General features: G+C 37.8%; 1 protein-coding gene across 6 annotated transcripts in view; it reads left to right on the top strand.

The window, feature by feature from the left end:
• Positions 1 to 7,770, top strand: part of LOC102987091 (heat shock 70 kDa protein 14) — a 34,986-nt gene extending 27,216 nt beyond the window's left edge. For all 6 annotated transcript variants that reach the window (XM_007125307.3, XM_007125306.4, XM_055087751.1 and 3 more), the window contains 4 exons: positions 3,460 to 3,672; positions 4,088 to 4,261; positions 6,446 to 6,516; positions 7,596 to 7,770. In XM_007125307.3, the coding sequence (XP_007125369.1) occupies positions 3,460 to 3,672; positions 4,088 to 4,261; positions 6,446 to 6,516; positions 7,596 to 7,674 (537 nt within the window). In that variant the 3' untranslated portion in view covers positions 7,675 to 7,770. The remainder of the gene's footprint in view (positions 1 to 3,459; positions 3,673 to 4,087; positions 4,262 to 6,445; positions 6,517 to 7,595) is intronic.
• The last annotated feature ends 7,569 nt before the right edge of the window (positions 7,771 to 15,339 follow it).

The raw sequence follows: 15,339 nt of genomic DNA, 5'->3' as shown, positions 1-15,339 counted from the left end.
TTTTTAGATATATGATTTACAAATATTTTCTCTCATTCAATAGGTTGACATTTCATTTTGTTGATGGTTTCCTTTGCTGTGCATTCTTTTTAGTTTGATAAGTCCCACTTGTTTGTTTTTGCTTTCCTTTGCTTTGGGTGTCAAATCCAAAAAGCATTGCCAAGACCATTGCAAGGAGCTTACCCCTTATGTTTTCTTCTAGGAGTTTTATCGTTTTAGGTTTTACTCCAAGTCTTTAATCTATTTTGAGTTGATTTTTATGTGTGGTGTCAGATAGTGGTCCAGTTTCATTCTTTTGCATGTAGATATCCGGTTTTCCCCACCCATTAAGGAGACTCTTCTTTCTTTGTTGTATATTCTTGGCTCCTTTATTGAAAATTAATTGACCCTATATATGTGGGTTTATTTCTGGGCTCTCTGTTCTGTTCCGTTGATCTGTTTGACTTATTTTATGCAAATACCTTACTGTTTTGATTACTACAGCTTGTAATGTAGTTTGAAATCAGGAAATGTGATGCCTCCAGCTTTGCTCTTCTTTCTCAAGATTGTTTTGGCTCTGTGGGGTCTCTTGTGGTTCCACACAAATTTCAGGATTGTTTTTTCTATTTCTATGAAAAATGCCATTGGAATTTTGATAGGGATTACATTGAATATTCGGGGTAGTAAGGACATTTTGACAATATTAATTCTTGCAATCCATAAACCTGGAATATCTTTCCATGTATTTGTGTCTTCAGATTCTTTCATCAAAGTCTTGCAGTTTTCAGGGTATAGATATTTCACCTTCTTGGTTAAATTTATTTAAGTATTTTATTCTTTTTGATAGTCCTGTAAATGGGATTGTCTTCTTAATTTCTTCATCCAATAATTTGTGTAGAAAGTAAGTTAAAGTAATTTTTGATAGGTATGACCTTACTATGGCCATTTTCTTAATCATTTTCTGTCTGTTTTGTAGTTCATTTCTTTCTTTCCTGTCCTCTTCTTTCTTGATTTGATGACTTTCTGTAGTGGTTTGCTTTAATTCTTTTCTCTTTACCTTTTGTGTGTCTACTACAGATTTTTGTTTTGTGGTTACCATGAGGCTTATATAAAACATCTTATACAGTTAAAATAGCCTATTTTAAGCTGACAACAACTTAACTTCAGACGCATACAAAAGCTCTACATTTTTACACTCCTTCTCCCCACATTTTATGTTTTTGATGTCGCAGTTTACATCTTTTGTGTATCCATTAGCAAGTTATTGTAATTACAGTTATTTTTAAAGCCTTTGTCTTTTAACCTTTGTACTAAGGTTATAAGTGATTTACCCACTACCATTACAATATTGGAGTATTCTGAATCTAACTATATTTATCTTTGCCGGTGAGTTTTATACTTTTATATGTTTTCATGTTTATTAATTAGCATTTTGTTTAAACTCGAACAACTCCATTTGACATCTTTTGTAAGGCCAATCTAGTAGTGGTGAACTCCTTCAGCTTTTGTTTGTGTGAAAACACTCATCTCTCCATCAGTTTTGGAGAGCAGCTTTACCGAATTGGGTATTCTTGGCTGATGGTTTTTTTCTTACGGCACTTTGAATATCTCCCTTCTGGCTTGCAAGATTTCTGTTGCAAGACCCACTTATAGTTTTAAGGGTGTTCCCTTGTATCTAACAAGTTGCTTTTCTCTTGCTGCTTTTAAGACTTTCTGTCTTTAACTTTTGGCAATTTAATTATGATGTGTCTCAGTGGGGGTCACTTTAGAGTCATCTTATTTGGTACTTTTTGGGCTTCCTGTATCTGGCCGTTTCCTTCCCCAGATTAGGGAAGTTTTCAGCCGTAATTTCTTTGAGTAAGTTTTCTGCCCCCCCTCCCTCCCGCACTTCTCCTTCTGAGACCCTTATATTTGCATATATTGGTCCACTTACTGGTGTACTGTAAGTCCCTGAATGCATCTTCATTCTTTTTCCTTTTTGCTCCCCTGAATAAATTCCTCTGCCCTGTCTTCAAATTCACTGACCCTTTCTTTCACTTTATTTAGTGTGCTGTTGAAACCCTCTGCTGAGTTTTTAAGTTCAGTTATTGTATTCGTCAGCTCTATGACTTCTCTTTGGTACTTTATATTTTCTGTCTCTTGGTTGAAATTAACACGCATTACTCTCCTGACTTCATTGAACATCTTTATCTCTGTTGTTTTTAACTCTATCAAGTAAATCACTTTTCTTTGTTTCATTAAGATCAGTTTCTGGAAATTTATCTTGTTATTTTGTTTGGAACATATTTTTCTGTATCTGCATTTTCCTAGACTCTCTGTGTTGGTTTCTGGGCTTTACATAAAACTGCTACCTCAAAAAAAAACCCAAAACACAAAAAACTGCTACCTCTTTCAGTTTTGACAGACTGATCTTTTGTAGGAGATGAACCTTGTCAGTCAGCCCTACCTGAGTTCCTGGTAGCTTCTCAAAACTTTGTGCCCGTCTAAGCTGCCATTTGTGTTCTTGGTGGCTCTCAGTATTTGAGGGTGTGCCAAGACCATCATGAGTGATGATGATCAAAAAAAGAGGAAGATCAAAGGCAGCACCTAGATATAGGCTGATTAGAAACTGGACCCTCAGGCAGCAGCAGCTGGGAAAGCGTGCAGTCACACCCTTCCAGGGAGAAGCTGGGAGATGGGCATGCTTGCCTTCTCCCTCTGTGCAGAGCCCTGGTGTATAGCCACAGGGCAGGAGTTGCTCCTTTGCCCGTTTAAAAACTGCTTCTTTGTTTGCTATCATCCTATGGGACTCATGAATGCAAGCCCTGTTAGCTCTCAGAGCTAGAGATCTGGGGGCCCATCCTTTGGGTGGCAGCTATAAAAGTTGGGGCACTAGATGTGTGGGCAGGCTCATAAAGGGACGATTTTATATGGAGTTTTTGTGCATATTTAATCAAGTGGTACCTAGAGCTTAAAACATAGCTGTATAAAAAACATCTTTTTCCTCAAGAAAATTATTATTCCACAGTGAAGACAAAATCTATGGCATAGTTTTCACATAGAGAGATTGCCACTGTTTATTTTGTCACAGAAATGCTGTGATTTATGTAAACACTTCTTTTAGATAATGCTTGGACAGTACGAAATATTAAGTACAACATTTCCTATACAAATGTGTATTTATGGTTAAGCCTCATATGCCCAGTATTCATCATGAGCCACATATATGTTATTATATTATATTTTCTAATATGTGGTGAGATCTCCTCATTTTAAACTTCATTGCTGTGGGTAAACAGTACGTTAAATATTTATAATGTATTAAATACATATTTATATGTATATATCTATATGGTAAGTATAACATAAAATAATATGTTAAAATAGGGCTTCTTATATTTTACCTTTTCATGTGATGAAGGTGACTCGTCCTGTTACACTTAATTTTGAGAAACAATCATTGTTCTAAAAGTAAAAAACAAAATTATTTTTACTTTCTAGGTTGTCCTTTGTGGAGGGTCTTCTCGAATCCCAAGGCTACAGCAAATGATTAAAGATCTTTTCCCAGCTGTTGAGCTTCTCAATTCTATCCCTCCTGATGAAGTTATCCCTATTGGTGCAGCTATGGAAGCAGGAATCCTTATTGGGAAAGAAAACCTTTTAGTGGAGGACGCTCTTAAGATAGAGTGTTCAGCCAAAGATATTTTAGTTAAGGTATGTTGAGCTTTTCTTCACTTTTCCATAGTAGTATAAATTTATTGCCACAGGTTGACATACGTACTGTTTTTAAAATAAAACTTTGTGTACTGGTAAAAATTTTAAATTTCGAGTTATAAATTTACTTTTCATGCGTTTCTGATATTGTTTTAGTTAGTATTAATCTAATATGTTAATTTCTTAATTAACTGTGTTTTTAAGCTTAAGATTCTAATACAAGTAGAGAGGCGTATGTTTCAATTTATTTTTAAATAAAGTGGGTCGGGATTAAGGATCATTTCTATTGTCTTCTCTTTGCCGCTGTGTAGTTTCCAGATTACCAACAAGGAATATATATTAATTTATAATAGGAGTGATTTTTTATAATTGTAATGATATCAAAGGATGTGCATATTATTTTCCTGCTTATTAGGGAGTCGATGAATCAGGAGCCAACAGTTTCAAAGTAGTGTTTCCGTCAGGGACTCCTCTGCCAGCTCGAAGACAACACACGTTACAGGCTCCAGGAAGTATATCCTCAGTATGTCTTGAACTCTATGAGTCTGAGGGGAAACACTCTGCAAAAGAGGAAAACAAGTTTGCACAGGTGACTACATCAGACTGGGCTATGGATTAATCACTTGAAACTGTTTAGCTTTTCCTTCTGGATTAGACTCAGTTTAATATCAATTAATATAATATGCATATAGGACATTTAACACATGTTTATGAATGGATTACTTGTAGTTATTTATTTTTGAATGAGAGAAGAAATAGGCAATTTCAATTTGAAAGAGTTAGAGGAAAATAAAGTACAATTGTATTTCTACTGCTTCTCTTTGTGCTCTTAACGCTCCTTGGTAATAAGGTCAGTGGCAGGGGAAATGACATTTCTTTGTTTGCTAAATGCCAGGTGTGCTGTACTAGGCAGTTTACAAACATAATCTCAAAATGCTGTGAGATGGACATTATTATGTGCATTTTATAGATGATTAAGAAACAGGCTCGGGCTTCCCTGGTGGTGCAGTGGTTGAGAGTCCGCCTGCCGATGCAGGAAACACGGGTTCGTGCCCCAGTCCGGGAAGATCCCACATGCCGCGGAGCGGCTGGGCCCGTGAGCCGTGGCCGCTGAGCCTGCGCGTCCGGAGCCTGCGCTCCGCAACGGGAGAGGCCGCAACAGTGAGAGGCCCGCATACCGCAAAAAAAAAAAAAAAAGAAACAGGCTCATGGTAGTAAATACCTTGTTATCTTCTTGACTGAGCTGAGATTTAGCCTCAGGTTGATTTTACTCCTGGGCCCATGCTCTTGCCATTATACCATGCTGCCTCTGACATAGGATAAGTTTGTTTTTTCAAATACCACATGCATACATCATAGGATATGGTCCTCCACATCCTTTAAAAAGAATGAGGTGGAACCATGTTATTTGCTTAGAAACATGCCCAAGAAATATAGTTTCATTAAAGCACATACACAAGGACTGCAGAACTGTATTTATAGCATGGGACCATTGTGTTTAAGTAAAACGATTGAGAGCGTGGGTGTATGTGTATTTAGATATCCATGCATGGATACAGAAAGTAACTATAGGTATTTGAACTGTACTGAGGAAACTTAACAGTGGGTAGATTTGAAGGTACCAAGAAGGTTTTTTTTTTTTTTACTTTTTAACACTTTATACTGAATTTTTGACAGACAGCACAGAACATGAGGATTAATTACTTTTACAGTAAAAATAAAACAAATAGTATCTTTAGCTTTATATCTGTTTTCTAATTTCAACAAAAGGATAATGAAAACACACACACATAATATGTCTGGGCTCCACCTCAGACTTAACATCTTAGGATCCGCTGGAGAAGGGCTCTTTCAACTAGTAAAGGTTTCAAAGCTCCGCCAGATGTTTCTGTGGTATATCACTATAAAAGCATTTTCCTGTGCACCAGATTGCTAAACGCAGGTGGAAGTCTTAGTATTCCTCTCTGGTACATTTCTTACCTTTTCTCTCCACACACGACTCTTGAGACGCTACAGCTACTGTCACTACATCCTAACTTACAGATGCTGGAAAGAGAAAAATTAGTCACATAATACTTTATTTGGAAGAGAATCTTCTAGAGATTCCGTCTGTTCTAACCTCCTCATTTTACAAATGAGTAGACTTAGTACTTACCTAAGGTCATAAAACTTGACTTTGGCAGAATCTGAAAAGTCACTTTCAAACTTGGTCTATTGGTATACCTTCCTTTAGGAAACCAAGGAATTTTATAGTAAATTCATTAGAATCTCTTACTTACAAATGTAGTCTTAGCTGTACAAAAGAATTTAACATGTATTTCTTTTAAATAGGTTTTCCAAGTGCATTTAAAATATTTGAATTTTTAAAAGTATATATAAAAGGCTTACCAAAATGTAATTTACATGTTACTGTAATGGTGCAATGACCAAAGAGAAAAGCAGTCTTTATTTTGTTTTCTTAGTCTTTATTTTCTGAGACAAACAGTACTTCATATAAATAATCATCTTAATCTAGGACATGACATTTAAGAGGGACAAATATATTAAATATATTAGTTATCTTACATGCCCTCTTTTTAGAGGAGACATGTCAGTTAAGAAAGCTTAATTCTGTTTTCCGAATTATGATAAATGGTAGGAGAATTGAAATCGGCCCTGTTTTAAAAGGTTCATTTCAGTAATGAGTAAGATTTAATCCATTGAATAATTGATGCATCAATTTATTAATATGTCAAAGTACTAAATCATATTTGTATTATTTTTGCCTAAACAGGTTGTACTCCAGGATTTAGATAAAAAAGAAAATGGACTACGTGACATATTAGCTGTTCTTACTATGAAAAGGTAAAAAATTAAACTACTTCTGATGTTAAGAAAATTCGCTTTGAGACTTGACCTTTTTTATTAGTTTATTGATTCTTAAGCTGTTGTCATTCTGGGAAAATCATTTATTAAAAACTTATAAAGATCTTATCAGTAACTTAAATTTTTGCCATGTAAAATTACTATATTTAGGGGCTTCCCTGGTGGCTCAGTGGTTGAGAGTCCGCCTGCCGATGCAGGGGACATGGGTTCGTGCCCTGGTCCGGGAAGATCCCACATGCCGCGGAACGGCTGGGTCCATGAGCCATGGCCGCTGAGCCTGCGCGTCTGGAGCCTGTGCTCCGCAACGGGAGAGGCCACAACAGTGAGAGCCCAGCGTACTGCAAAAAAGAAAATTACTATATTTACAAAGAAAAGTATATCTCAGGTCATTTGCACTCTGAATTTTTTATGAACTCTTTGATTATTATGGGTGTAGTCAACCTAAAAAACTGGTCCATGCAAGTTTGAGATATAATTTTCATCAACTTTAAATATAATTTTCTGAGATTTACATAATTGATTCTTTATCCTATGAAAAGGTAAGTTTTTTTCAGTATTGCAACAGGAAAACTGTAGAAAATAAATTACTAATTAAATCCAGCTATTATCATTTCCTTAACAACAGTCCATCCAGAATACTATGTGTTACAAGTAAACCAGTTCCAAATTAACATTAAGGACAATTCATTCCATAAACCATAATTAGCCAAAATGTAGAATTCATTAGGGTAGGTCTGCCATGGCCTGGGCTTGAAAACAGCTTGATACTTCTTGAACTTGCATAAAGTTTTCAACTTAAGGTCTTTATCACCATGGGTTTTCAAGGAATACAACTTCCATCACAGTGATCTAGGAGGAAATTTTTAAAAACAACTACCTAATTATGCCATACGGTTCTAAATGTAAAAACATAAAGTTAAGTCTCTTCTTTATCTCTTAATGCTCTTCTTTCAAAAAGTAAACTGATCTCTTGTTTACTCAAAGTCCTCAAGTAATTTCTTAAGGACTGTTTTTATAAATTGAGCTTATGAATTATTATTTATTTTTTGTTTGCTTAGGGATGGATCTTTACATGTGACATGCACGGATCAAGAGACTGGAAAATGTGAGGCAATCACTATTGAGGTGGCATCTTAGTGTTTGAGAGAAACCACGTATTTTTTAGAACTAAAATATCAACATTATTTGTTTTGTTTATAAATGGTGTTTATATTAAAAAACTTTTGGAATGAACTGTATGATTTATGTTTCTATTTTAACTACAGTATATTGCTAAGTGTTGCAACCTTTTTTTTTTTTGTTTGCCATTAAAAATTTCCTTTATTAGTGAGAAATACGAGGAACTTTTTCTACCATGGAGCTATTTAGAATTAAATTGTTTGAGTGGATTGAAGGAAACTTTACCAGAAATTTAACGTTGCATTTTAAAATTGTTTCTGTCTTTAGAACTTCTGATTTTAAGAAGTCGTTTGTTAATTCTTATTAGATAACTAAGAACATTTTAAAAGTCTTTGATATTAAATGAAAAAAAATTGCAGAGCCATATGCAAAGTAAGGTACCATTTTTGCTTAAAAGAAAAAATTAAACTCATAAACTCAATAATTGTTTATAAATATGCATGTGACGTATATGTAGAGAAAAGTATAGAAGACTAAACACCAGACTCTTTTTAACAGTGGTTTCTTTTGTGGAGGGAAATAGGGGAGAGGCACTTTTTCTTTTTACAATTATGTTAAGTTTGACTTTTCCCTCTAACAGATATGTTTCTCATTTGAAATTGAAAGATTTTCTTTATTTTGAAGAGAGGGCTAGCCACATTCTGTTCACCAGAAAACGTTGACTAGTGCATTGAGAATACTCAGTGGGTTACTAAGGAAAAAGATTATTCTCTTAGTAAAACAAGACAATCTGCCTGTATTGAGGGGAGAGCTTGAAGGTGAGCCGTGCACATCAGACTCTATAGATTTTATTACCAAGAGAGGATTTCCATTCATTTCTCTCTGGTTCCCAGCAGACTGAGAAGAAATATCTTTACTCAGTAAAATTTTAAAACTGTGCTATTTTCCACCTGTTCAGGCTTTGGGATGTGCTTTATTATTATAGCTGCTTTTTATGGATTTAGATGGCAGTAATCTTCTTCTAAAGATTCAGAAACCAAATTTAAATTTTTTATTATTCTGCATCAAATTATTGACAGAAACACAAGGAAAATTCAGGTATGAGTCTAAGTCTGCAAGAGGCAGCCTCAAAGGTATATCCTTTTGACTAAGGCTGAGTACTTAGTTATCTTTTATGATCTTTTCCCAAGTTACAAAAACTTTGAAATAAAATAATTATATATAAGCCATTAAGTGTTTTCAGAAAATAGGAAGATACCAGCTGAACTAGTTGAACTGCTACATTTAAATGCTTTCAGTTATGCTTTGGAAAAGTGCTGTAGGATTTTATGTTGTAGTTATTGTTAGCTCTTTAGACCAGGGGTTGGCAAACTGTTGGCAATGTGTCTGTCCTACCCCACGCCTATCTTGGTAAATAAAATTTTACCAGAACATAGCCACCCTCAATCGTGTATGTGTTGTTTGTGGTTGTTTGCCACTCTAAGGGCAACGTTGAATGGTTGCAACAGACTGCGTGACCCACAGAGCTTTAAATATTTACTGTCTGGCCCTTTACAGAAAAAGTTTGTCAACCCCTGAAATAGATTATCGAAACTTATAGAATAAAATATCATAAGGATTTATTCAAGATTTCTCTTTCCTTCCATATCCATGTAATAGTTTACTTATTTGACTGCTTATTTACTTATTTCTCCACTGGATTATTAAGCATTGTGAAAGCAAGAGACTCTTAAGTTTTAGGCACCATCATGTCCTAGCCCCTAGAATAATCCCTGAACGTCCGTGTTCAGTAAATGTCTATTGAATAAGTGAACTACATGGAAGAAAAAATAACAATGTCATCTTTGTATCCTACAGGACAATGGCCAGTAAGTACAACTTTTGCATATTTTATGATTTGTTTAGAAATACAGTAGAAAAAGAAAGGAATACCACTGTTTCTTTATTGGTCATCTTTGCACATTTTTTTTTCCCCAAACATACCAAATTTGAAATTGTCATCAAAAGTGCTCTGTTGCTCAGTGAAATATAAAGATGATCCTTGAACAACTTGGGGGTTGGGGTGCCGACCCTCCACGCATTTGAAAGTCCATACATAGGGCTTCCCTGGTGGTGCAGTGGTGGGGAGTCCACCTGCCGATGCAGGGGACGCGGGTTCGTGCCCCGGTCCGGGAGGATCCCGCATGCCGTGGAGCGGCTGTGCCCGTGGGCCGTGGCCGCTGGGCCTGCGCATCCGGAGCCTGTGCTCCGCGACGGGAGAGGCCACACAGTGAGAGGCCCGCGTACCGCAAAAAAAAAAAAAAAAAAAAGTCCACACATAGCTTTACACTCAGTCCTCCATATCTGTGGTTCCAAGTCCATAGGTTTAACCAACCGCGGAGCTCTTGTAGTACCTATTTATTTTTAAAAATCCGCCTGTTAGTGGACCTGCACAGTTCCAACCTGTGTTGCTCAAGAGTCAACTGTACTCCCAAATTTTCTTGTATCCACAAATAACGTTTTTTTTTTCCTTCTAAATTTACGGAAGATTTGCCAATTAAATTTTCTAGTGTTTTTTTTTTAAGGTGAGAATACCTTTAACATTTTTCTGATTATACATGTTCATTATAAAATTAAAATTTAAAAAGAAGATAATATAAAACATCCTATATTCTACCACCCAGAGTAACAACTGTTAAGATATTTTTGGTGAGCATCTTGATATTCTTTTCAATCACTTGCTAATTATCTTTGCAGGGTCTCATATGTTTAAAAACCTGAGTGCTTTTACCAGCAGAATGTTATGTCACATTATAATTTTGCCTATTTACATATCTGACCTTGTCTAAAGGACAGAGCCAAATATAAATACAGAAAGAAATGCCTGTATACAATATGATATATAATAATACATAATATATTCACAGTATATGTAATACTATGAAAGTTTTGGGAAGCCACAAAATATTTCATCGCAAAGAGTTTTTAAAGATTGAGGGACTTACCTGGTGGCGCGGTGGTTAAGAATCCTTCTGCCAATGCAGGGGACACGGGTTCGAGCCCTGGTCCAGGAAGATCCCACATGCCGCGGAGTAACTAAGCCTGTGCACCGCAACTACTGAGCCTGCGCTCTAGAGCCCATGAGCTACAACTGCTGAGCCCACGTGCCACAACTACTGAAGCCGGTGCGCCTAGAGCCCGTGCTTCGCAACAAGAGAAGCCACTGCATTGAGAGGCCCACGCACCGCAACAAAGGGTAGCCCCCGCTCACTGCAACTAGAGAAAGCCCGCATGCAGCAACGAAGACCCAATGCAGCCCCCAAAATTAATTAACTCATTAGTTTTTTAAAAGGAAAAAAAGAAAGATTGAAAAAAAGTATCAGAGCACAAAAACAAGTCCTATGGGAAAATGCCAGGATTTCTAAAATAACTGCGAGTGACCATGTAACATTTATAATAATACTGCTGTTAATTTGCTTTAATTCATTTTTCCTTTTTAAATTGTGGTTTTACCACATGAGTAGTTGCAATAGAGAGAGTAATGTGGCATGTATGATTTCTGTGTTCTACTTTTTTTGTTTGTTTGTTTTTGGCTGCGCTGCGTGGCTTGCGGGATCTTAGTTCCTGACCAGGGACTGAACCCCCAGGCCCTTGGCAGTGAAAGCCTAGAGTACTAACCACTGGACTGCCTGGGAGTTCCCTATTTCTGTGTTCTAGATATGGAAATAGATTCAGAGAAGTTAAATAACTTCCCAGGGTCTCACAGCAAATAAATGGTGGATTTTGAAGTAATATTTAGGTGCTTTTTTGGTAAACTTAATTTTTTCCGATTGCTTACTATCCTAAGCACATTATGTGCCCTTTTTTTTTTTCATTTAAATTCACATTTTCTGGTGTCCGTTCTACTATGCTTCTCTGCCTCTTGAAGAAGAAACTCTATTTAAATGGAAAAGGAGATATTCCATAGCCCTCCAGAAATATATTTTCAGTGGTCTTTATGAAAAAAACGGGGATATGGAGGCATAATCGTGTTTTTTTATTTTTTTCTTGAGGACACTGGTGTATGTTTCTTAGTGCCTTTTTATTTCCCTCTTCATTTACAGCCAGGATTTACCAGACTTTCGTCTCATGACTCCTTTACACTCTTAGAAATTATTGAGAACCTAACTTTTGTTTATGTTTGTTATATACGTTGTTATTTACCATGTAGAAATTAAAACCAAGGTATTTTTTAAATAATCATTTTTTACATAAAAAAATGTTAACATAAGTAACACTTTTATGAAAAATAACTTTTCAAAAAACTTTAGTGGCAAGATTGGTATTGTTTTACATTTTTCAAATCTCTTTAATGTCTGGCTTAAGAAGATTGCTCTATTCTGCTATCTGCTTCTTCATTCAATCTGTTTCAGTATCCTCTGGAAAACTTCATATACTCGTGAGAGGAGAGTGAAGAAGGCAGATAACATCATTTTGGTCTTATTGTGAAATAGTTTCGAACTTAAGAGCCCCCGAAAGGGTCTTAGGGTCCCTGTACCATACATTGAGAGTTGCTGCTCTGGACGGTAGACACAGTGATGCGTGTTGAAGACACAAGGCCTAATCTATCCTCTGGAATTAATGGGATCCAAAACCAGAAAAACAAAGGAAACAATTGATTTACAAAAGAGTCTGATACATTCATTCTATAAATTTGTAGTGAAACTGATCAAGACCCAAAAAACAAGGTAACTGCAAGTTTTGATAAGTGCACTTAAGAGTGCAAAGGAGAAAGAATAGAAGACCAAAGATATCTCCTTTAGACAGGGTGACCAGGAGAGGCCTCTGAAGAAGTGACACTTAAGCTGAGACCCAGCCACGTGAAGAGAGAGAGTCCTCTGAACTAGGGAGTAATTTAGAGCCGCCTTAAGTTATTTATTTCCTTGTTTATTATCTGCTCCTCCCACAAGGATATAAGCTCTCTGAGGAGAGAGTCTGTTTCTTTGTTGTCCGTTGTTACATCCCCAGCACCTCGTACAGTACCTGGCACACGGATGCACGATACAGATTGCTGAATGAGTGAAGCAAGTCCTAGATTACAGGCAGCAGAGGGACAGGGGCACCAAGTAGGTTCGGGGGGCAGCCCCGCAAGGCTGTGTAGGCCATCCGAAGGTTAGGGTTGTATGCCAGGCACACTGGGAATTGAAAACAGGAGGACACGTTCCACTTAGGTTTAAGGCGACTTTTTCAGCTGTATGGAAGATGGGCTGGAGGGGAGCAATAGTGGAGTGACACCACGTAGGCTTTTGTAGGACTCCAGTTGAGAATGACAGCCTGTACTAAGAGCAGCAGTGATAGAGAAAAGGGGCAGAATCAAGGTGTATTTTGGACCTGGCACTGACACGACTTGCTAATGGAATTAATCTGGAGAATGAGGAAAGGAAGTGACGACTAGATTTACTTCTTGAACACCTGAGCAGGTGGTGCCAGTGTATGGAGATGAGATGGTTCATGGGCCAAGAGTGGAGAAGACCAGGCCAGGAGGCAAAAATCAAGGGTACTCGTATGAGTACCGTTAGTCCCCTCTTACACAAGGCTTCACTTTCCGAGGTTTCAGTCAGCCACAGTCAGCCTTGGTCTGTAAATATGAAATGGAAAATTCCAGAAATGATCAATAAGTTTTAAATTGCACACTGTTCTGAGTAACGTGATGACATCTTGGCCGACCTGGGACATGAATCATCCCTTTGTCCGACGTACCTCGCCCCTTAGTCATTTAGTAGCCATCAGGGTTATCAGATTGACTGTCACAGTATCACAGTGCTTGTGTTCAGGTCACCCTTATCTTACTTAACAATGACCCCAAAGCACACGACGAGTGATGCTGGCAATTCATATATGCCAAAGAGAATCCATAAAGTACTTCCTTTAAGTGAAAGGGTGAAAGTTCTCGACTTAGTAAGGAAAGGGAAAAAGTCATGTGCTGAGGTTGCCACCACCTTCAGTAAAAACAAATAGGAAAAAGAAATTTGTGCTAGTTTTGCTGTCGCACCTTAAACTGCAAATGTTACGAACACAGTGAGTTGTCATACGAGATATTTTGAGACCACATTCACATAACTTTCATTACAGTGTAACTGTTTTACTATTATTAGTTATTGTTGTTAATCCCTTACTGTGCCTAATTGGTAAGATAAACTTTATCATAGGCATGTATGTATAGGAAAAACCATAGTATATATAGGGTTCAGTACTATCTGTGGTTTCAGGCATCCACTGGGGGTCTTGGAACTTATCCCGGGTAAATAAGGGGTATGTTCAATCTGAGATGTTTCACACCTAAGTGGATGTGTCAGCTATAGACACCGTGGGTATTCAAGTCTGGAATTCGGCGTAGAGGTCAGGGCTGGAGACAAAAAGTTGGGAATCTTAACCATTAAGATATTTAAGTTCATGGGAATTGAGGCAGTCACTTAGGGAAAAAGCATAAGAGAAATGTCTCAAGGCCAAGCCTTGAGGAACCCCAGCATTTAGTTTGGATAGAGGAAAGGGAGCCAAAAGGGGGAGTGAAGAGTGGCCAATGAGGTGGGGGGGGAAACCAGGAGGGCAGTCGGTGAGGATGGATGCTCTCCTCCTTCCTAGGTGTAAGAACACATACGAAGAGCAGAGAGTACCTTCGGGGGTGGGGGGAGAAGCCCCAGAAAGAGGCTTGGCTGGAGGTGAGGCTCTGTCCAAGTCTTAAAGGGTCTGTAGGAGTAATCCTAGCACAGATAGGGGGAAAGTAGGCATTTTCTAGGCAGAGAGAACAGGTTTGACCAAAGTCCTGCAGACAAGGAGCAGGGGAATGAATATTCGAGGAAGTTACGAATTAGAACAGGAGGAGATGATGCGCGATGAGGCTAGAGAAGTGGGCAGGAACCCCCATATCACAAAGGGCCTCCCATGTAATAGGGTTGGAGGACTTTTATTCCTTATTATCAAGGTAATAAGATGCTCATTATTGAAAATATGTAAAAACAAGAAGTTAAAAACGAAACCACCTCCCAGAGATCTTATTATCTATCTTCCTATACATTTCCTTACATAGTTGAAACTCTGTTTTACATCTTGTTTTTATATGCTTTGCATAAGAAGTTTTGTTAAACACTTCTCCGTGACACCAAAGGCTTCATAAACATCTTTTTAAATGACTAGACACTATTTCATAACGTAATCAAAACAAATTAATTCCTTTAATGTTCTGTGTTTATTTCCAACATGTCAAACTTACACAGGATGCTTTAAAATATTTTTGTATTTTACACAAATTTCTTTGAAAAATCCTTGGTAGACGTCAAACGGCTTTCTACAGAACTTTCGCAATTTTTTCTTGGCAGACTTCTGCCTCAGATTGTTTAGAACAATCACCATGGATGCGGTGCGACGACTGGATGGGGGCGGGCTGGGGGGCGGAGACCGGTGTGGCCCCGGTGAGAGGACCTGGGCGTCCCGCAGCCCGGCTACCGGCGTGGGACGTAGCCTGGGAGCTCGTCAGAAACGCAGAACCTCAGGTCCCAGTCCAGACCTACCTAATTCGAACCTGCATGTTAACCAGATGCCCAGACGACTCCTCTGCCCATTCAAGTGTGAGAAGCACTGATCTAGAACAGTGGTTTCAAATTGCACACTTAGAATCACCTGGGGAGCTTTAAAAAATTCCAACGTCCATGCGGTTGCACCCCATTC

This window comes from Physeter macrocephalus, chromosome 11, assembly GCF_002837175.3.
Source record: "Physeter macrocephalus isolate SW-GA chromosome 11, ASM283717v5, whole genome shotgun sequence".
NCBI lineage: Eukaryota > Metazoa > Chordata > Mammalia > Artiodactyla > Physeteridae > Physeter > Physeter macrocephalus.
Note: the sequence above shows the minus strand (reverse complement) of the source record. Positions and strands in the feature narration are given on the sequence as shown.